Source organism: Calliphora vicina, chromosome 1 (assembly GCF_958450345.1).
Source record: "Calliphora vicina chromosome 1, idCalVici1.1, whole genome shotgun sequence".
Lineage (NCBI taxonomy): Eukaryota > Metazoa > Arthropoda > Insecta > Diptera > Calliphoridae > Calliphora > Calliphora vicina.
In genome coordinates this window covers 139,660,404-139,684,770 of record NC_088780.1, presented here as the reverse complement: position 1 = coordinate 139,684,770, position 24,367 = coordinate 139,660,404, and the positions used below count along the sequence as shown (strand labels likewise).

The 24,367-nt window shown below is 28.2% G+C and overlaps 2 protein-coding genes across 2 annotated transcripts in view; one reads left to right on the top strand and one right to left on the bottom strand.

Annotated features, from left to right (window-relative positions):
• ATPsynC (ATP synthase, subunit C) overlaps positions 1–24,367 on the bottom strand; it is a 345,384-nt gene that overhangs the window by 236,726 nt on the left and 84,291 nt on the right. The gene's annotated exons all lie outside the window — the stretch shown is intronic.
• LOC135963945 (putative mediator of RNA polymerase II transcription subunit 26) overlaps positions 1–24,367 on the top strand; it is a 133,871-nt gene that overhangs the window by 65,378 nt on the left and 44,126 nt on the right. Inside the window, exon 3 of the mRNA XM_065515959.1 lies at positions 21,582–22,011. Coding sequence (XP_065372031.1) covers positions 21,582–22,011 — 430 coding nt within the window. The remainder of the gene's footprint in view (positions 1–21,581; positions 22,012–24,367) is intronic.

The following is a 24,367-nucleotide window of genomic DNA, read 5'->3' as shown; positions in this document are numbered from 1 at the left end:
TGATGTTGCTTTATTATACCCTACACCACCATAGTGGGGAGGGTATTATGCGTTTGTGCAAATGTTTGTAACTCCCAAAAATATTGGTCTAACACCCACCTTAAATTATACCGATCGACTTAGAATCACTTTCTGAGTCGATCAAACGATGTCCGTCCGTCTGGTTGGCTGGCTGGCTGGCTTGTTGTCCATGTAAACCTTGTACGCAGATTTTGAAGATATTTCGATCAAATTTGGTACATATTATTTTTTCGGTCCAAGGACCAAGCCTATTGAAACTGGCTGAAATCGGTCCATTATTTCACCTAGCCCCCATACAAATGTCCTTCCGAAATTGGACTTTATCGGTCATAAATGTTTAATTTATAAATGTATCTTCACAAATTGCGCTCCAAATAAGTTTTATATATACAAAATTCATGTCACCAAATTGTGTTACGATCGGTCCATAATTAGTCATAGCTCCCATATAGACCCGCTTCCGAAAATCACTTTAACGTGCATAAATCGCTTAAAAATGTTGGTATATTCACAAAATTCAACATAGTAAACTTTCATATAGACATAAATCACACGACCTAATTTCATGGTGATCGGTCCATAATTGGTCATAGCCCCCATATAAGGCCCACTTCCGAAAATCACTCAAAAATATAAATTATTGAAATTTTAAAAGAAAAATGGTTTTGCTCTTTTACTTAGTGTAGGGTATTATATGGTCGGGCTTGACCGACCATAATTTCTTACTTGTTTATGTATAAAGATGAACCAAAAAGTACAACTTAATGGCTTTGTTAATCGTAAAATGTTGCATGTGGTGTTTGGAAAACCAACATGTGATTGTAGAAACATAAATGCATCAGCAACGTGTCATTGCTTGCTCCAGATTTTGAGCTAGAGACATTATTGGACCTGACTAGAGTAGTCAAAGCATATTTTTTGAGTTTTTTTTTTTTGGATTAGGGTACCTATATATACAATACAATTATGTAGAATATTGTTTTTGAATAATCACGATATTATTTTAAATTTTAAATTAAGTTTTTGTTATTTTATGTTTACAAACATTTAAAGTATATATTACTTTTATATATATTTTTATTTCCAATTTGACCTTCAGTAATAACACACACCATTAAATATAGTCAATTACAATTGAGTATTTTTCAATTTCAAATTGAAATTTTTGTTTTCATAAATAAATGAATATTAACTACAAATATTTCGTTGATTTGTTTATTTTAACGATCATTATTATTTTAAACACTTTTTTTTACGGTTTTTCGTTTTGTTAATAATTTGGTTATTTAAGAAAATAAACATGTTTTTACCTTAATAATGATGTTTATTTAGTATCGAAAATAATACTTGTAATAAAAAACGTAAAATATTGCTTAGATCTCTTGTTTGTTACAATACGAATTTCAAAATAAAGTGGTTTATACTGACACCGTTTTTTTTATAGTACTTCTTTATTTAGTATAAAGAATAAATGGGGTATAATTAATATTAAATAAGAATTGTAACATCAAATAAAAATCATAAATTTCAAATAGTAAAAACCATTATTAAATTGTCACTTACTTATGATTTAAACATTTAATATTAAATAAGAATTGTAACATCAATAAAAAATCATAAACTGAGAAATTTCAAATAGTAAAAACCATTATTAAATTGTCACTTACTTATGATTTAATCATTTTAATGGAGGCTTTTTTTGAAAAGGCTGCTTGTATTAAGGAAATTTTAAATTATTTTATATATGTTGTAATTTTAAATAATTCTGTTTAAGTTTATTTCAATTTTTTTTTTTTTTTAAATTTTTCTTATTGTCTCTAATTTATATGTTTTTAAAGTAAACAATTCGTAAAACCTTTCTTAGGTATTAAAAAGTTTAATAACCTGGTGCAGAGTCATGTCTGGCTCATAAAGAATAGCTGCTACGAGTATAAAGTAAAGTGAAACTTTATGCAGGCAGGGTGTTTAAAATTCAGCACCAACTTTCAAAACCAACGACTCTACAATTGTAAATTAACTTGAAAAAAAACTAATGTTGTTTATACTGACCCCGTTTTGTCGATATTACTAATGATTCTATTAAAAGTGTCGGCTTTAATTATTGTTTTTTCGTTTGTTTACCTTTTTGCATTCTGAGTAATTAATTAATAATTTTAATACGCTTTTTTATTAATGAGTTACAAACAATTTTAATGAAGACTATTAAGGTAATAAGTTTCATTAGATAAATACAATTATTGTTAAGATGTTTTCTTTGAAGGTGACTTACAAACTGTAAAGCTAAAAGTCATGTAGCCGTTATTCGTCAGCTATATTAAAAAACATTAGACCGATTTAACCCTTTAATGCATATTGTTGCCAATTGTCTACATTCCAGTTCCACTTAATTTTAGCCGAATATAAGCTTGATACTAATTCAGATTCTAATTCCGAAAAATCAAATGGAGTACGAAAAGTTTCAGTTAAAGAAATTCTAAATCAAACTAAAGCTAAAGGAAATATAATAAATAAAAATCAACTAAATATTTGATATTTTATAGAAAAATCATGCATTTAAGGGTTAATGGGGTTTAATTCAGGATAATTTTAACACAGTATGCATAAAAATGTGCATAAAAATGTTGAATATTAAAATTACTTATCGAAAATCCATAATGAAAAGTATTTAAGCTGCTTAGTGTGCAAACGTACTAAGTCCCTTTTAATAAATTTTACAGACACTCAAAAACCATTAAAAAATTCTTTCAACACAGTTGTTTTTGATCAGTAGTCGAGAGATAATAAATTTCAATATTTCCTTAAACAATTTATGATTTACGCTTTTTGATTAGGATTAAATGTATAAACTAACTAATAACCAGGGAAACCGGAAATATGCTCTAAAAAAAGCGTTTTAAGCGCTTTAAATATGCAGTAAAAACTTTGAAATATGCTCTTAAAATTAAAAAAATATGCTCTTAAAAAAACAAACTTTTATATAATTTTTAACCAAAAAATATACTTTGATTTAAAAAAATCAATACAATTTATTTCTAAAAAGGTAAAGTAACATAAAATAAACAAAAATAAGATGAACTAAAACAAGTATGAAAAAGCCTCGAGAAGTATTTTTGATGATATTTCATATAAATATGAAGTCACTTCTTCAATTAGGTATTATTGCAATAAATTACAAAATATTGACTTAAATTTTCAAATAAAAATCGTTGTCTATTGGATCTGAAAACATTTTTATACATAGAAAATGTTCTTTCGACATCAACTGATGTTATAGGAGCAAATTTAAAAGACAATATTTCTTTAACACTTGAACGGTTAAGTTTGAATTAGAACTAAAATTTGATATTTAGATGGCGCTATTGTTAAAATAGTGCTTATTTTATATTAAAACAAGTAAGAGAGCTATATTCGGCTGTGCCGAATCTTATATACCCTTCACCAAATTATACTTCAAAATAAAAAATTGAAATATTTTTAGCTGAACAAAAATTTTTATTCAGTTTTTTAAATTTTTTTTTTAAATTTTAAGAAAAAAAAAATTTTTTGTGAAAAGCCATCTATTTTTCAATTTTGAATTTTAAACATAGGAAGTAAAAAGCTGTAACACAACAGCGAAGAATAAGTAAGACAAAATTTGTTTTTGATAAAGTCAGAATATGCTATTAAACATTAAAATATGTTCTAAAAACGCAAAAATATGACATAAATATGCTCTTAAAACAAATATGCATTTATGGGTAAAATATGCAAAAATATGCACTTACAAATCGATGCCAAAATTCTTAAATAGTTCTGAAACGTGTAAATATCTTATACATGTGCTCATTAGACTCACCAGAAAAAACATGCATTTGCATATTTTGGTTTCCCTGCTAATAACTAATACAAGTTTGGTGCTATTTTATGTTTAATAATATAGTTATACGCAATTCCATTGGATAATAATAAATTTGCAATTTTGAAAAAAATGGTCTTATTAGAACTTTTGCATTTTTCCAAAAAATTTCTCAATTTTCATAAAAAGTGCACTTGATACTTATGCTCACTAAGCTTATGATATAATATTTGTACGAGGGCTGGCAATAAGTCGGCGACTTTTTGAATTTAACAGGCATCTGTCAGTTGACATCTGTCAAAATTTCAATAAGCTGTGTCATTTAGTTTGTGTTTGATAGCCATTGATAGCAGACTACCTCGTAACTTGAGGAGAAATTGGAAAAAAATGAATTTTGTCTCCTCATTAAGAATTATTTTTTGCGGACCATATAATACCATAAACTGAGTAAATGAGCAAAAACATTTTTCTTTTAAAATTTTAATTATTTATTTTCGAAAGTAGGAATTATATGGGAGTTATGACCAATTATGACCCGATCACCATGAGATTAGATATTGTGATTGGAGCATTTTTAAGATATTTATGCTCGTTAAAGTAATTTTCGAAAGCGGGCCTTATCTTATAAAAATTAAACAATTATGTCCACTTTCGGAAGGACATTTGCAAGGGGACTATGTGAAATAATGCACCGATTTCAGCCAAGCCTACGTCCTACGTATGTACCAAATTTTATCGAAATATCTTTAAAATTGCGACCTGTGATTATGTGATATTGTGATTATGAGTTGATCGTTAGACTAATATTTTTGAACAATCATCAGTGTAGGGTATAAATATCATGATATGATGTTGACCGATCGGAGATTGAAAGAGAGTTAGATTGTGGAAGCTATAGGCATCTTAAATGGCTCAGTGGTTTAAATTTTGAATGACACTTGGGTAAGAGAAAGCTTTTCGCAAGATGGCTGCCGCGTTTGCATACAATCAGGTGCAGAAAAGGGTACACACATGACAAGTATCCATGAATTAGGCTACGAAATGTTCCCTCTTCCACTCTATTCTCCGGATTTAGCCCTTAATGACTATTTCTTATTTCCAAACCTGAAGATACATATGTCTCGGTGGAAAGAGATTTGACTCCAACGATGAAATCATCTCACAAAAAATACCTATTTTGTTGACATCGACAAGTTTTATTTTTTGGAAGGGTTAAACAAATTTTGTAGATACGTTGGACAATGTTCATAGAGTTCAAAGGAGAAAAATATCGGAGCGGCCATAGTTGCTAAGCGTGAATAAAATTTTTATATTGATGGCTTTGTTAATCAACAAATTTGCCGCATTTGTGGTTCAGAGACCCACATGTGATTGTCGAAAAACAAATATATCCACAACATTTCAGTATTTGGTGCAAATTATAAACACTACTTCGGAAATGAGGCTGGTCAAGCAAGGGCTTTACTGGTGCTCCATGTTGCATCAATTCAATTACTGCATGAATCATTTCCAGTTCTTGTACTCTCTCGGTTAGGTGATCTAAATTGGAATGAAATCCAATGAAGTTAAATCACACGATCAGAAGAATTAAACACCATTGGGTTTTTTATGGGGTTACTTGAAGTCAAATGTCTATGTCAACAACAATTAACGTTTTCTATTTAATTAAAATTTAGTGTAAATTTTAGCACACCATTTATTTGTAACAAGAAATGTAATTTTGATAACGTCAATGGATTTATCATAGTAAATGATCGCCGAGGCAGATCAATATCAACAATATTTATGCAAATAGTAGTAGCCATACTTTAAATATTTAAAATTTTTAGTAAATTATAACAGTTTTGTTAATTAATTAATTCTAAATTTGGAAAATTATTTGTTTTGTCCACCCAATATGTTGTAAGTGCTATAACAAACCAAATATACCCTCACAATTTAAGTGACTAAATAATTGTAAAATAATATTTCCTTTCATACACACTACACACCCCAAAATGAGGTGTAATCGTGGGCGTCCAAATAAGTATATTTCAGATTAATATTAATAAAATAAAAATAAAACAATAAAAACAAACAACACTTTGTTTGATTTATATTTTTTTTGAAAATTGTTTTTATTCATTCATTTTTAAATGAACCTGTACGAAAAACGAACGAACAGACAAAAACAAATATTTTAACGATCACTTAAATTTTGTATTGTTATTCAATTTTTAGTGTTTAAATTTTATTTAAAGTTAAAGGTCATTTATGTGTTTTATTTCATTTGTACTCGTAGTATTTTGGAATTATTTATGGTAATAAATGGTGTATTTTTTAAAACCCAAAAAATAGCAGTTTTTGTGCATTAAATGTGATGTAAACTTATTGGTTGGTTATGAAGAAGCACTTTAATGGTATGACTTACTTTGTTTAATACTCGTATGTGTAATAAACTGTGTTTACTCTTATTTAGTAAAGGGTGCTAAAAGTATTTTAAAAAATGTAATAAAATAACAAACACTTTAAGTTAATGTAGTAGGTTTGGTCATGTCTTAAATATGTTATGTGTTATAAATATTGACAATGAGCCAAATAAGATCTACTAAACAAAAGTAGTTTGAAATAAAAATGTGCATTAACCTTTAAAAACAAAATGTTAACTGTGTGAAGTCTTCAACCATCATTTTTTTGGATACTTTATTTCAAGTATTTTATATACAATATTTTGTTATAAAATTAGGTACAATGTTTCAATTGCACTTAGTATTGCTTTTAAATTAAACTGTAAACTTTGGTTTCGCACATATTGATGGGGCGTGAGTATTTCATATTTTAACATCAAGTTTTTTTTTCTAAATGTAAGTTTAAAAAAATATTTTGTTTAGTTTCAAAATGAAATGTTTTGTGTATAAAATAAATTTGTATAAAGAATAATGGTATAGTTTTTGAAATAATTCAAAAACGTCATTGGTCTCATGTTGACACTTTGTAACTGGCAAAAAGTTTCAACATGAGGCAATCAATCAACCAAAAATACACTTAAAATCGAAAAATATGTTTGAAATTCAAAGTTTTATTGAAAAAAAGTTAATAAAATACTGAATTCATAAATTAATGTTGGTTATTACAGAACCGATTTTAATGACTTTGACTCACACGAAAGTAGTTTGATTCAATTCATGTTATTATTGCAATAAATTACTTAAATTTTGAAATAGAACAAAATTATTTTAATATTTAACACCCACCTTAAAGTATATCAATCGACTCAGAATCACTTGTTAGGTAAATTATCTAAAATCGGTTATTTTGATATCGAATATGCGATTTGAGAATTTTTGCCCTGAAGTTTAATTTTCAATAAAACAAGTAAGAGAGCTATATTCGGCTGTGCCGAATCTTATATACCCTTCACCAAATTATACTTTAAAATAATTATTTTTAAATATTTTAAGTTAAACTAAATTTAATTTTTTTTCAATTGTTTTCCAATTTTTTTTTTTTTAATTTTTTTTTAAAAAAGTTTTTTCCAAATTTTTTTAAATTTTTTTTTTAGTTTTTAATTTTTTTTTTGGAAAAAAAATGTATGACAAAAAAAATTTTTTGATGAAAAAAAAATTCGAGTTAAAAAATATTTTTCCCGATTTTGACCCATTGTAGGTCCAACTTACTATAGCCTTATCTACATCGTTGCAATGGACTTTGAAATATCTATCATTAGATATCCATATTGTCTATATTAATGACTTAGTAATCCAGATATAGATCAAAAATAGGTCAAAAATCGAGGTTGTCCCGGTTTTTTGCTCATATCTCCGTTATTTATGGACCGATTTTGCTGATTTTAAATAGCAAACTTCTCGAAAGCATATCTGACAGAATTATTGAAGATTTGGATCCCGAAGATATCTGGGGTCTTCAGAAAATTGATTTCAACAGACAGACAGACGGACATGGCTTAATCGACTCCGCTATATATAAGGATCCAGAATATATATACTTTATAGGGTCGGAAATGAAAAATGTAGAAATTACAAACGGAATGACAAACTTATATATACCCTTCTCACGAAGGTGAAGGGTATCAAAATAGGCGTTTTTTTTCATGAATTTGGTCCCCTCGGTATCAACAATTTTAAAATTTTTTTTCATTTAAAATATTTTATGAAAAGTTAGCTTTTCAAAAACTATAAATCCTTATACATCCTCTTAGAAATTCACTGTGATAACTTAAAAAGAAAAAAGTACTTTTTTCAAAAACATTTGGAAAAATCGCCTTTTTAAATTTTTTAAATTCAAATGCATATAACTTTGGACTTAGAAATTATTTTTTTATTTCACACATACATGTGTTGTTAGTCCAATAAAGAAAAATTGAAGAAAATCGGGAAATATGAGGAGATTCTACACAGAGAAAACAGATTCGTGAACCGAATTTGTTGCCAATCGAATTGTTCTACCGTAGTGACCGAATTTTACAATTGTGGCTACAAAATTTTGGAAAGTGTAACATAACTTTGGTTGCTTCAACTGAAATTCTTCTTTATCAACTGACTTTCTGTTGCTAAAACCGACAAATTCAATGTGTGTAACCGAATCCTTCGATTGGCAACAAATACGGTTGCTACCACGAATCTATTTTCTCTGTGTATGTATGTAACTTTTTTGAAATCGAAACACAAACGAAGAAATAGGATCGTTTTAAAAATGTAACATACCCGAGGTGTCCTACTTTGAGAACCCATGGTCCAAGTTCAAAACTTAAACTCGACAACACCTATTTGCGCACGTCAAATTTCATTGAACTCGGACTAAGCGCATTCTATACCATTGTGTAACGTCAGAAAAGCATGCATTGATAATTATATTTTGTTAGAAAAAAATATGTAATTACGTCGTTTTGCATTTATCAAATAAACACACTTGTTTACCTTTGTTTTTTCGACAAGACATGTAATTTAATGGCATTCATAATGATCAATCAAAAACTCGATTTTGAATTTTTTGTTAGTTACACCTTTTTGCATTTTAGCTAACGATATACTTTTTGGTTCAACGATCAATATTTCGATATGTAATGTGATGAAAGAAAACATTAGAATTTTTTTAAGAAAAATAAAATATGCAACCAAATTATGCTGTTATGAGTAAAATATGCAAAAGTATGAATTAATAAATCGATGGCAAAATTCTTAAAATTGTGTGAAAGGATAAATAACTAACTCAACTGCACAACATGCCTTGTTATTTGCCATCATTCTCTAATATCTGACCATCGATTTGTAGTTTCGTTTTATAAAATTAAAACTTTAGTTTGAGTTAAAAATAAAGTGATTTTAAAAAAGTCTTCTGTAAAACAATTTTTACTTGTTAATAGAACTGCTTGTTTTTCTGACACTGAGTGTCCAAAATAGTATACCAGCTGGCTGACAAATTTGACACTACCTTTAGTCAGGGACAATGTTATTAGCTATGTATGTATATGTAAGCTGAAACAATAATTTACACATACAATACAAAATTTTGACAGCTGTCACAAAACATTGATATTTGATAAGATCTACAAATACTTAACATAAAATCTTCGTGTTTATGTATCATCAAGTGTTAATGTTTTCTTTCAATTCTTACAAAGCTAAATAAATTCCGAGAGAGTGTAAGGTAAACATTATTTGTTTTACAAGCCCATAAAAAAATGTTTGTCATTTTGTTCTCCCACTAAGAATTTGTCAAAATTTCTTATTTTTGTGAGTTTTTTTTTTTAATTTGGTCCCACCAGTGTTTTTTTTTTTACATATAAGTTTTGTTTATTTTATTTTTGTTTTAAAGATTTCTGCGTTTTATGTTTGAGGAAGTCGCCTTTAAGTAGGAACAAAAAAATTGAATGTCCATAAGGTGGCCCCAAAAAAGTAGTGTCCAATTCAAATTAATACTTAATTCATTTAATAATAACGTTTGTTAAAAATTAGGCTTTAGAGAGAGATCCTTAATCCTCGTTAGTAACAAATATGAAAAAATCCTACAATTTGAAACAAAAATTAACTAAACTTTAATTTTTGTTGAGACTGGGACAAGAATTTCTTTCCTTCAATACAAACTGTTGGCCCACCCTATTGTTCATATAAAAACACACACAAAATCAAAGAGAGAAGAATAATATTTTATTTCGTTACGTTTCTTTATTTATTTATGAAAATTTTCTTTGTCATGTGCAAAAGTCTAAAGAAAATTGTTCGGTATTCTCAAAACATGATTATTTGACTTTTTTTTTTGGTTGTGCTTTTGCTGTTTTGTTGTTCATAATTTCAGTCAGTATGTGCTTAATAAAAACAAACGAAACGAAATAAAATAAAACGTGTGTTTATTTTGAAAAAATACCTCAAATACAGGGTGTTTAGGTGAAAGGTAATAAAATAACTAAACTGACCCTTTGTTCTTGTGATATATCAAATGATTTTTAGCAATATTTTAAAAAGTTTATAGATTAAATCTGGCGATCTAGAGAAAATAAAGTTGGTTTATTATAATGAACCATTGTCAAAATAGTTGTTTCAAAAATAACCGTTGATTAGCTATATTCAATCACAAACTTTAAACATACCACTTTGTCTTAATAGTTGGCAAAATCATAAGATAAAACATTGTCATTTCAACCAAACTAAAAAAGAGCTGACTGACAAAAATGAGACTTTTTGGACATTGCTTTACAATGTAAAGCAACGCTGGTACCATTTCCACAATGTCATACAACAAGAAGAGATCTGAGGCTGTCAATCGTTCGTGGTGACTTAAAATTCCGTTGGGTTAAGCAAGGAGTTACTCAGGGCTGCGTCCTGCAGCCTTACCTGTTTCACTAGCACTTGGCTAAACTCCCGATAACTCCACAAGTATTGTAAGTGATCGAATTGGAGGGACGGGACAGAAATATGTCAACTTTCTGGTTATCTCCAAATTTTTAAAAATCTGTCATGATATGAACGACGGAGGTAATGCTTAATCTTGTCGTTGTACATAGTAGATGGGCTTCAAATGTCAAGTTTAGCCATTTTTGATGGCCCCTTTACCTATTCAGCTCATACCACAGCAATCAAGCACAAATTGTGAAACAAAAGCGAGTGATTTACGGATAATAATATAAATATTTAAACATTTATTATAATACAAGTTTAAAATCTTAAAATTTCTACTCTGAAATATAAAATGGGTAGAATTCTAAATCTAAATTGCTCATAGTGTTTTTAATTTTGATAATTTGTATAGCTTACAATTGAGGAAATGTATGACTATAGATTCTATATGTTTTGGCCGGAATGAAACTTGAAAAACAAGGAGAACAAACTTTAAGTTTACAACTACGTCAATTTGGTTCTTAGTTCAAAACTGAACAAAGTGAGCGAAAGATTTGAAACAGTTCATTAGTTCAAACAATTGTATCGTTTGATTGAACTAGTTCTTACATGAACTACCCAATATTAGAGTATAGTATACGAAACCATTCTGCTCGTTCATTTTGTAGCCGCTTGTTGATTGTTTTGCACTGGCAGAATTGTTTAATGAATAATGGGAGGTGTGTGATTATTTATTTGTTTGTTAATTGCTCTCATGTATCTCTGAGTGCAGTTCATCTTTCAGATTGCATATGCGTGACTGTTATGAAAATCATCTATAATAACCTATTTAAAAAACATCGAGAGTATTGAGAATTTTCATAATTTTGAAAAGTCTCGATTTACGATAATTTTTATTCGAGAATTTTTCGATTTTGCAAAGTTTCGTATATTATAAATCTGATAAAATAATCGAGCACAAAATTACGTATTCAACGAAGCACGGTGGCTCATATTTCAATTTCATCGGCCAAAAGTCCAACTTTTTGTTAACTCCGATTTCAAAAATTTGAATGCCATTCAATAGTAAACACATTGAAACTAAGGTAGCCAAAAAATTAGATAAAAATATTGTCAATTGTGTGCGTGGCATGCTGTTAAAGTCAAATATTTTATGTCATTTTATAAAAAATGAGATTTTTGTAAATTTGATCAGAAGTAAATTATCATTACTCTCAAACTATTATCGATAATTGGATGATTTTTTTTGTTATGTTGGTAGGATAATAGTCTTTAAGAACTGGTATGATTTGTCACTATACCTTTTATACCTGTTGTATTATAAAATTTTTTCTCAGGTACTATAATTTAGTCAAATTTGAATTTCAGTGGAATAAAAGGGGTTAAACAAATTTTGCTACCAGGAGAAAAGTATCCTCTTTAAGCCCATATAAACTTGTTGACCTGTTTTGACCTGTTTGTTTTTTCATTTGAATGAAATTAGTCCCAAATTGTTTTTCTGTTTTTATTTTACCTGTTCATATGACTGGCACAAAGTACAAGGTGCAATTTTAAAGATATTGCGATAAAATTTGTTACATACATTTTTTTCGGCCCGAGGACGAATCCTATTGAAAATGACTGAAATCGATCCATTATTTCACCTAGAACCCATAGAAATGTTCTCCCGAAATTATACTTTATCGGTCGTAAATGGGTAATTTATATAGGTATCTACACAATATAAGTCCAAATAAGTTTTATTTAAATTGAATTAATGTCACTTAATTTTATGATGATCGGTCCGTAATTAGTCATAGCTGCCATATAAGGCCCGCTTCCAAAAATCACTTTAACGAGCATAAATCTCTTACAAATTTTGGTATAAACACAAAATTCAACACAAATAACTTCCATATAGACATAAATCACACGACCTAATTTTATGGCGATGGGTCCATAATTAGTCATAGCTCCCATATAAAGCCCTCTTCCGAAAATAAATTCTAGTGTAGGGTACTATATATGGTCCAGCTTGGCCGAACATACTTCCTTACTTGTTTTTATCTGCTTATAATTTTTTTATAAGTAAAGCTGATGCAAAAAAAATAATCGCATTTTCATACTCAAAAATTAAAAGTTAACCTTAAATTGCTCAACAACTGCTGAACCGATTTTAATTGTATTAGAACTGGAGAAAAATTCAAGAAGTTATCTGTCCAACAAAAAAAATTTTCAAAAATATCTCCATCGGTTCAAAAGATACAGACTTTTGGCCGATGAAAATCGATAATGAGCCACTGTGCGACGCTTGATATTTCCATCATTTGAAATATTTTCGCATAGAAATATAAAGCTAAATGTCATTCATTCTGATCTTTTGTGTATTCTTCAATAAAAACTTAAAATCCCTGATATAAAATTGTTTTAAATTTCGATGGTCACAGATTGACATTTTGTAACTAAGAACTTTTTAAAATATTTTAATGATGCCAAAGATTTCACCATCATACATATGTTGTTTGGCATCATTGGTACAAGGGAAATACATTTGCCTTTATTCAGATATAGAATATATATCTACCTCTGTATATATAGAATATGCGTTCAGTATTTACCATGCTCTCAATCATTAAACACCCTGTATTACCTACACACAATATTAACCCAAAAATTTTGTATTTATTTATTTAATATTTTTGTATATCGGAAGAAAATATACTTTTTTGCCAAATATTTATTTTTTATATCTCAGTTTATAGTTAGCATTCGACATGTAGAAAGAAGTTGTTTCCCCTGTCTGTTTATAGTGATTTGTTCGACGTATGCGGCTTATTTCAGAGTGTTAAACATCTTAATTTAGTGAAAATTGATAAAAAGAATTTTTAATGATATTAGTGTTTTTCAAAACTATACAGTTTATAAAAACTCATAAAGGTGAGTTAATAATTGAATTGTTATTAATGTTCACAACAAAATAAAACTATCAATTGTGTTGTTTAACACACAAAAAAAGAGAGCAAATTACATGTGGTGATCGATAATTGTGTTCAAGATCTTTTTCTTTTTAAAATAAGTGTGTATGATTTTAAGTGTTTTTTTTTCTGGTGTTTAACGAAATATTTGTGGATTTAAGTGCATAGTTGGTGTTTATTTTTAGTTATTAGAACTAAAAATATGTTTTGTGTTAGTGAGAAATATTTTTGGGCTTGATTTTTCTTCTAAAGATCACACAGTCTAAGAAAATGTGTATGTAAAATATTCTAGAGAAATTGCTGTCAGCAAACTTGAACTATTTTTTTTTTGGGTAAATAACTTGGTAATTTATAAATATCTTAAAGAAAGAACTTAATAATTAATATAGATTTGTTTGCTGGAAATAAACCAAATTCTATTCACCTAAAACAAGGTCATTTCGAAGACATTAATAACTAAAATAAAGATCTGTTTTATACAAAAAAATGTTTTCTCTATTGTGGCAAAATAATGTGGGAGAATGACGATATATTTACTGGAAAAATTAAATTGATTTGTTTGAAATATTTTAAATACAATTCTTAATTGTTTTGCTTTAAAATTTGTTTTAAAACTTTTATAGCTGCAAGAATTTATTGTTTTTATAACTGCAGTTTCAAAGTCATTTAGAAAATCATTCGAGTAAATTCAATTAGTTTAGGAATTTTTGTATTGAAAATTAATTAGTTAATTTATTTTTCTGTTTTTGCAGAAAAAAAAATAGTTTATTTTACATTTACAAAACATGTTTCAATTTTCGTTAGTGTTTGAAGTATGAAAAATATTGAACAGAATTTTTGCAGTAGCAGTATGTACGTACTAACATTTAAAACAACTAACATTTACTAAATTTAAAATACAATATTTTATTATTTAAAGCACAGACAAGTAAGACAGAGAAATAACTTTATTTTTAATCTGGTTTATAAGAAGTACCATAAAAAGTTAAAAGAAACTCTTATATGATGTTAACGAATTTAAAGTACCCTGCAGATGTTTGTAATTTTCTGTGGTATTTTTTTTATTAAGCTTTCTAACGATGTTTAAATCATTAATATGTAAAATAGTAGATTTTTAAAATCTTTTTAGGATAAAACCAACCAGTTCCCGATACCTCAGATAGGAATCAAATATCTCATATATATTCACCTTCCCTAATTCCCGCCAGCTGCGACAATAGCTCTGTGGTAGAGAATAATTTTAATAAATATTTTCTTTTTGTATGAATCAATTCTTAAAGAATTTCACACCAACTTGGAAAATTTAAATCAAATCGCAAAATGATAACCTATGCCTCATCGGCTTTTATGTTTGAAATGCTTTTACAAGGAAAAAAATATTATTTTGTTTTCCAAAAATCTCTTATTAAATATTAAATTTCGCATCTAGTTTAATAGAGTCTTAATTTATAAAACGAAATCGGTTCGAAAATGATTATATGTCTCAGACAAAGATTTGAAAGAATTTATTCATAATTAAATTTGATATTTTAAACATTCTATTAAACCATTCATTACGAATTAGTTCATTGTTTGAATTTTTTAGAACTTCAAACGTATTGAATTCATTACTTTTTTAATCAATCAAATTGTTTTGAATTCAAATCTATTGCAATTTAGCTTAATCAATGATTCAATAATTAAATTTTATTCAATTCAATTCTGTAGAATTTGAAGCTCTGTTTAGAGGCCTGGAAAATGCAAGAAAAACTTTTAATAATTTTGAAAAGTTTTATAATACAAGACTACCTTCACCTTCGAAAGATTGGATTTTCGTTTAACTAAGGCCGAAAATCTTAAATCTCAATTTTTAAAACTTTTACAATTTTGTTAAACAAATTGTGGAAAATTAAGAATTGCTCTTAAGGATTTTATTAAGAGCTTACACGGAATAAATGAATATGCGATTAGAACTTCAAGGATATCAGGAAAAAATAACGAAATTTTTGGCTATAATTTTGTTCAAATAAAAAACTATTTTATACTAAAGATTTTACTGAACTCGGGTAACTGAAACCCGAGTCAAAGTTTTAAGTATTTGGAATCAGAGTAGTCGTTGAAGGAGTGAGAGAATTTGCACCCATGTTTGTGGCTTGTACGTTCTCTTTTTTTCGCGAGTAGATTCAACCAAAAAGATAAATGTTTTAAATGAGTATGTATTAATTTTAAAATACCCAGCAGTTAAGCAAGTAGTCAATGGATTCCTTATAGATAGTAATAGTCACTAATATCTAACCACTTGGCTGATTCCACTTCATTATTTTGGGTCATTAGACACGTATGTGCTTTAGTTTTGATTACTTAAAATATCCCAGGTAGTCTAGTGAAAATACAATTGCCACTTAAGTGTCTTTCCCAGTAATATAGAGTGTAGTAGATTTAAACGTTTATTTTTTTACTGAACTTTCTTATGAGGAATTCGTACAAACTGGTTTTATACAAATTGTGTTGATAATTCTCATACAGTTTATTTTCTTGTTGCTTAAGTATACTGACATTTCATGTAACCTATCGTGAAGACGATTTTCCCTTTAGTGTCTCTAAGTAACCTAAAGCGTAGTCACTTTAAACGTTATAATTCCTCCCACAAGTAATTCATTGGGAGTTGTCAGAGGATGGTTTGTTTACAAGCAAGCAGTTATTGGAATGTCTATTAAATGTGTTTTTAACTGACAATTTCAGATCAATTATCATTCATTCATGTGCATACAATTAGTTATGTAGCTGATCAAGTAATCAGCTATGTTCGCTAGTAGGGAAACTGACTCTATGTAACCGGTATGTGAATCAAATGCGTTGACTACTTAGGGCTAGCTATTATACAGTATCACTGTAATCCAAAAGGGTCTATTGATACCCTGCTTAGGACATGGACGTGTTAAAATTACTTGTTATGTAAGTAGTTGTCACTCTAAATCAGGCGCGGATCCAGAGGTGGTGAAATAAGAAAAAGTAAAAATAAATATGTGGAACAAATTTTAATATTTCACCCCGCAAATGGTTGACCTGGATCCGAACCTGTTCTAAATGTTAGGTAAACTTAGGGGACTGTCTCCTATATATTGTAGGGTATTCATTCGACTAATGATCGTTCGATTAATCGAATAATTTCTTACGAATAATTATTCGAACAATTTAAAAATTGCCATTTTCGAATAACGAATAATTCGAACAATTTTATGTAGAATAAAACGAATAAATGTTCATATATATTTAAATTTATTAAATTACTTCAAATTTTTCATAAATTTAAATAAGTAATAATGACTCATAAAAATTGTATTGTTTCTGAAATTCGACAAATAACTAAATACAAAGGGAGGCTGATTTCATAAACGCATTTTGCAAAGCAACACATAGTGTTCATAAACGCAATAGATTTTGTTTTGGGGATTTTGCAAGTTCATTATTATATGGCAATGCTTTTCATTCAATTCGCAACATCACTCAAATTTGTGAACTGTTTTTATTTATGATTTTTTACAAAACATTTATGCGTTCATGAATGTTACAAACTATAGCTTTGCCTTATAATTGCTTTGCATTACTGCATTTATGAAGTCAGCCGAACTTTCGATCACTGTAGATGAGTGTTCCGATAGCTCCTTCTATAAATATATAAATATTACTACAAGAAGTTACAATTCTAAAATAAAATCTTTCAACATTTTTAACTTAGGACTTGAACCAATGAAAATAAAAGGTACGGAATAAAATATTTGTTATTTAGCTGGCGAAATATTAGAAGAATCGCAATTAATAATCAAAATATTAACTTAGATTAAAGTGGAGTTGAATGTGATTTTGAAACGGACGTAAAATGTGATATTGAGGATGACATTTATAATGATTACGTTGAAATAGACAAAGGCCATGATCTTAAAATATATTTAAGTGATGTTATTAACCGCGTACGTAAGTGTTGAAAAATATTTAATAAATCGAATAATAAACACAAATATTGCAAACTAACGTTTTGCTGCTAGAAAAGCATGTAGTTCGTCTTATACATGATTTTGAAAATCGTTGAACATCTTTGTATAATATGGTAATAAACTTTTTGCGTATTTGTAAATGAGCCTGACTTCAAATTAACCACGGTCACTGACAATGATATCAAACTTTGAACGGATTTGTGTAATTCCCTCAGACAACTTGATTAAGCAAAGATTCGGAACCCTGATAGCACTTGAGGGTATAATACAATTTGTTATAAATAATTTAGATAAAGTGAATAAGTAATTTTCTAAAGAATTAGTTACTCATTTTAAAACCAGAATTAATAAACTATATAAACAAGTTCTTAATACATTTATATTGTACTTGAATTCAGGATCATGTCCAACTAGCTCAATTTTTTTAAAGCATAGCTCCAAAACGGAAACTATATGTTTTTCTAGTCAATTGTTTTGTAGATTGTTCGGGAGTTAATCTGATCAGAATATTTCTAATGAAAATTTAATGATGGACTTTGTTTTCGTTTTTGTTTTTTAACATTATCAATACTTGAATTGATAACATTAACGTTATTTTTTATATTTCTTTAACAATATAAATTTAAAAAACCAACATCAACTTTTTAATTTTTTATAAAAATTTTATAAAAATTTAAATTATTCGAATAATTCGATTAATTTTAAACGTGTGATCGAATTATTCGATCAAGTTAAAATCTCTTATTCGTTTTATTCGAACAAGACAAAAATCGAATAATTGGAATACCCTAATATATTGTTATATATTGGTGTCTTTCACAAAACACTTCGTTGAAAGCTAGCGTTCGTGTTTGTGTAATAAGCTGATTGATGTTTGTGTCCCGGGACTGTGTTTGGTTCCCATTGGTCTGCAGGTATTCAATACGCGTTATTTATTTTCAGCTCCTTGAAAATAATATCTGAGGCTTTCACTACATAGCTCATCTGTCTGCCCATTAGCATAGACTCGAACAGAGAATGGCAGATGGTTGGCCCATTCTAAATGATTCCACCTGATGAAATTGTTCACTAAAACATTTTAAAAGAAATCTGGAAACTACGAATACACAGAAAAGAACGCAACTTTAAAAAATGGCCTGTAACAATGAACTAAACTTCATTTTGAGGGAGTAAAATCATGATTTCTGTTCGTCTTCATAAGTTATATATAAGATGCCAATCAGTATGTCACCTACTGTATAAAAAAATTATTATAACCTTCAATCTTTTAGTAGAGGGTACTAAAATCTAGTTTATTTGTTTGTCCGTCCGTTCATCCGTCCGTCTATACGTTCATTCGTTATAGTAATAGTTGTAAAATAATCTAATGTATTAACCAATCTATTTGTTATTTTGTTGTTGGTTGCTTTTGCTGCTGCTGCTGCTACTAATGTTGTTGATTATTAGCGTCACGACATTTTAACATTGCAACATAAATTAGAGTTGCTTCAAGAATATGTGCATGTACGTGAGTGAGTGTTTGTTAACATTGTCATACCTTTTGCAAGTTGTATGGATGGATGAATGTTTCTTTGGTTGTTGGCTGGTTGGTTGGTTCATTGGATCGGTTTGGTTTTGATTTTAGTTTTATTCTCTAATACTCGTCGTACATTATGACCCAGAAATCACGTTCAACTAGCATGATATTGATTACAATTTATGACATTTTTTTTCCTCCAATGCAGTGCAAAGAATTTTTTCTTAGTTTTGTTTTAAACAATAGAAACTTTACACAATTGTTTTAATTTTTTTATTGTGTTGTTTCTTTTATATAATAATTTATTTGGAATAAAGGCAAGTAAAGCAACTTGAGTGTGCATTAGGACAGGCCAAACAGCCAGTCAAGTTAGCTTAGAATAAATCAGTCAAATATTATTTACGTTTAGTTGACGGCAGAATTTATTGAAATTTTAGCTGCTGATGTATTTTGTAATTAAGTAAAGCAGATTCAATTGAGGTGAATACAAAATAAAGAATAAAAATAATCAAGAAGATGTGGAAAGAGTCATGAAAAAACATCTGGGTCGATTTTGTTAATTGTTGTACATAGTTTGTTAATAAAATAGAGTTAATTTATTAAAGAAAATTAAGACAGATGGCACAATATAATTTTTTGAACAGATTTTCTAGTTTTTCATCAAATTATTCAATACAATAATTAATTAGATAATTTTTCTTAAAATTTAGACTTTTAAATTTCTAAGGCCGGGTAACATATCAAAATTTTAAACATAGTTAAGCTTAATAAATGTTTTTTTGTATGAAAAAAAAAAAAAATATTTTAACATTGATTATGCCTTAACTATATTTAAAATTTTGATAAGTTACCCTTCTTTTGAAAATTGTCGTATAGAACTTTGGGACTTTGCTAAATTATTGTACCAATTTAAATAAAGCTTTTCCTTAATGAAATGAAAACAAATAAGAAACTACAGTTCTTTAGCTTTAAAATGACATCTGAAAATATGGACTACGATTTCTTGCTCTTCAGAGCAAAGTTTTAAAAAATACTCTAAAATTTCGAATACCCAAGCGTATGATTAATATTAATTAACATCAGTTTAAGGTAAAACTGTTCATAATTCCAAACCAACCGGGAAAATTTCAAAACATTGAAAAGTTTTTATCAATAAAGATTTGTACAACACTTTTGTAATACTTAAATCTCTTCAAATTAAAGTTGCAAAGTTTTTTAGAAATTAAAAAAAAAAATTAACAAAATATTGAACAACATCTCAGTATATTGTCATTAAAGTAACAAGTTTGTCTGTTTTGGGAATTTGACGGATTTTTTTGTGATTTTCTGGGAATTAAATTTTTTAGATTTATATTGCGGATGTTTTTTCTGGATATTTAACTTACAGTATTTAATTCGGACATTTTTATGTTTTTTTTTTTGGAAAATTGTCGTAGGAAAACATGTTTGGAATTTTGGTTATATAACATTTTTTAATGGGGATTTGTTTTTTTTTGTTTTCATAGCGAAGTTCTGTCTGAATATTGTCATTATTTGTCTTTAATATGAAATTTCAGTTTTAATTTCTTAAATAAATAATATTTTTTCTCCCTTTGTGAAAAAATACGCTATAACCAAAGATTCGAAAGAATTAATTCTTAATTAAATTTTCAAAATTGTATTAAATAGAATGAAAATTAAATTGACTTTTATATTACAAATAGGCTTAAGTTAATTTGTATATCCACCATCAAAATATTTGTGGCAGACCAATTCCATGTCATCGTATGTGACATTTGTCTATAGAGTGGTATAGATTTTGCAAATATAAGAGTATCTGAAAACTAATTTGGTCTTTATGTTCCAATCAGAGGGTACTAATTAAAAAAAAACAAGTAAGAGTGCTATATTCGGCTGTGCCGAATCTTATATACCCTTACAAACGGAATGACAAACTTATATATACCCTCCTCACGAAGGTGAAGGGTATAAAAATAATAGGTTCTTTCGAAACATTGTTGTCCAAAATATCGAGCGAAATAAGGGTATATCGTACGTGACATAAAACGAAAGTAATTTAGTGGTATATGTAGAAATATACGAATATTTGCGAATCGTGAGAGGCGTTATGTTTTCTTTTAATTTCTTACACTAAACCAAATATTTTTCCTTACAATCCTTCATATTGGGAGCTTAGAGCTTACCAATTAAATTAAAAAATTAAATATAGTCAGTTTGAACTATTATTTTTGCCCTTTAAAATTTGTAATTAGCTCTAACAGCCGAATATAAAACTCTTACTTGTTAGAATTGTTTTCATATCAAAGCATATAATTTGTTATGATTTCAAAATCATAGCCCAATTTCTTAATATAAGAGTATTACTACATTTTAACTATACAATTACTTGTATGTAATTCAATTCTCAAATGATTTTTATAACATGAATATTATCTTTACCTTTTTCAGAATAATGTCAATCAATGATTTGCCACCGTTACCAAAAAGTCTCAGCGGTATAAATAAAATGTTGGCCTCCGATTCGGGTCTGGTCAGTGACGTGGATACCGACATAAAAAATACGAAAAATAATGAATTAATAAAACAATATGAAAACCAAAAGGAAAATAATAATAATTTAAATATAAATAATAATAATAACAGCAACATTAATAATAACAATAATGCACTTAAAGATGCAAGTGATAAATTTAACAATGCGTGTCTGACAACAACAGCGACCGCAACATCGACGACAACAGCGACCACATCCACTGCAACAGCGGCGTTAACGACACCATTAAAAGAAATAAATGGCAATGAAACAATATCGGAAATACCGCCAGCGATACCGGGTAGTAAATTGGATACACAAATAGCAACATTACGTAAAGAAATGGTAAGTAAAAACTGCATAATTTTAAGGATTTAAAAAAATCTTTTACATATTTATTAGGTTTTGATTAAATTAATTAAAATTTTTAAGTGTTTTATGAAAAAAATTAATGAACAATTTCTTAAATTAATTATTTTTTTATGGCTGAACTTTAACTTTTTTATGTTTCCTTTTTTTCTAAATTTTATTTATGATTTTGACATTTTGATTTTCGTGGGTTTAATCTTGTTGTTGCGGATTAAACAAATTATCAACGGTATTGTGTGGTTTTGATTTTTGTATGGAAATTTAAATGTTTGTGTGTGTTTGATGATAGTACCCTACATTAAGCGGCATAAATAACCAACAAACAAAAAAACAAACCTATATATTTTACTGGTTCTTCATCAATAAGATTCAGTTCAAGTTGTAACAAGCAAGTTCTTATCTGTTAGACTCATTTTGACATGTCACGAAACTAACCATGTTCTGTTTTGCATATTATAATACTGGTCACAAAATTGCCTACTTTTTGGCACAATTGGGCAAGTTTAGTAATATGTCCTTTTATCGCAAGTTCCAGGACTAGTAAGTTTTAAACAATTGACAAAAATTTCAGACAGGGAATGTTTTCCTTTTACAAAAATGTCTAGTAACTTGATTGACTCCAATTTTCATATATATTTTTGCGGAATTTGACACTTTGTAATGTAAAGAGTAAACAATTGGTCATTTTACATATTCAACGAAATCTAGCGCAGAGTGAATTGTTAGTTTTGTCTAACAAAATGACAAGTCATTTTAATCACCACTGGGTCTTGTTATTTGTTTTATCGCAAGGGTATAGTTTGAAGGTTTACTTGGATTTCTTGTGATTTTGTTTTTAAATTAAGTAAGTTTCAGTTTCATTTTTATTTTCATACTACTGTCCCTTAGAAGTGAGTTTGAAAATAATTTTGTATTTTACTTTAGTTACTCGTTACTTTACTTGCTGTAAAAAATCTACAGTCGGGTAAATTTGAATTTGTTTAATCTTTAGTTCCACATCTAGTTCTAGAACAATGTAATTGCCACCTTCGAAACAAGTTCTGCGAAAGCTTTAGATATTATTATACAACTTGATACGATTATACAAAATGTCCTTTAAGCTATGTGTTTTGCTTTAAATTGTCACTCTCGAAATTAATTCTACGAAAGCACAAAAACCGTTCTAGTTTTTTCTTTAAATTTGTCATACTGGTTTCGAGAAGCCTGTCACAGTCTTGTACAATTTCGATCGATTTTGCTTTAGTTCCTTCAAATTCCGTTAAATTTTGTAAAATCGCAAAAAAATTAATCATTAATGTTTTTCCACTTTCAATTTAGCAACGTTCCGCATTTCAAAACCACAACTGTATTTCTAGTAAATAACAAGCGGATACTCGGCGTGAGCTATTACGCTAATACAGTATGTGCCTTATTATTGTTCATAAAAAATATTTTTATGTTGTAGTATTTAACTGCTTTTTAAAAATAGTAGTATTTGTACTACTTTTTAAAAAATTAGTATATCTACTACAGTATCTACTTTTTTTTTAAAAAATTTGTATTTCTACTACTTTTTTTAAAAAAAGTAGTATTTCAACTCCTTTTTTAGAAAAAGTAGTGTTTCTACTCTTTTTTTTTTTTAAAAAGAAGTACATATGTAAAAAAGTAGTATTTCTACTCCTTTTTTAAAATTAGTAGTATTTCTGCTCCTTTTTTTAAAAGAGTATATTTCTACTCCTTTTTTTAAAAAAGTAAAATTTCTACTCCTTTTTTAGAAAAAATTGTATTTCTACTCCTTTTTTTAAAAAAGTAGTATTTCTACTCCTTTTTCAAAAAGTTGTATTTCTACTCCTTTTTCAAAAAGTAGTATTTCTTCTCCTTTTTTTAAAGTAGTATTGGACATGGACCTAATGTAGTGTTTTAGGTGTCTAACACTACCTCCACAAAATTTTTTCCAATAAAACCAGTTTGGAGCTAATCGGTTGAATGGTTTCAGAGCATCATGTTGTCACAGCATGATGCTTCTCTTAAAGATTTTGAAATCAATTTCAATTCAAGTACTAACTTAGTAGACTGACTTTTAGGGATCAATTAGTAAATTCCTAACGCTATAAATAGGTATAGGTAAATACTTAGGATAATGCAGGCGCGTATATTAATTTGTAATGAGCGATGATTACCCAGCACATTATTTTATTTAGTGCAGTAAGTACTTGTTTGTATACAGGTTGTTAATGAAATAATGGTACATAAATCTCAGAACGGATATAAATATGCCACATTGACGCTAGTCTAAGGGAAATTTGAATTAAAATTATTTTTATCAAAAGTTCTTTAATAAAAAGGTACTTCT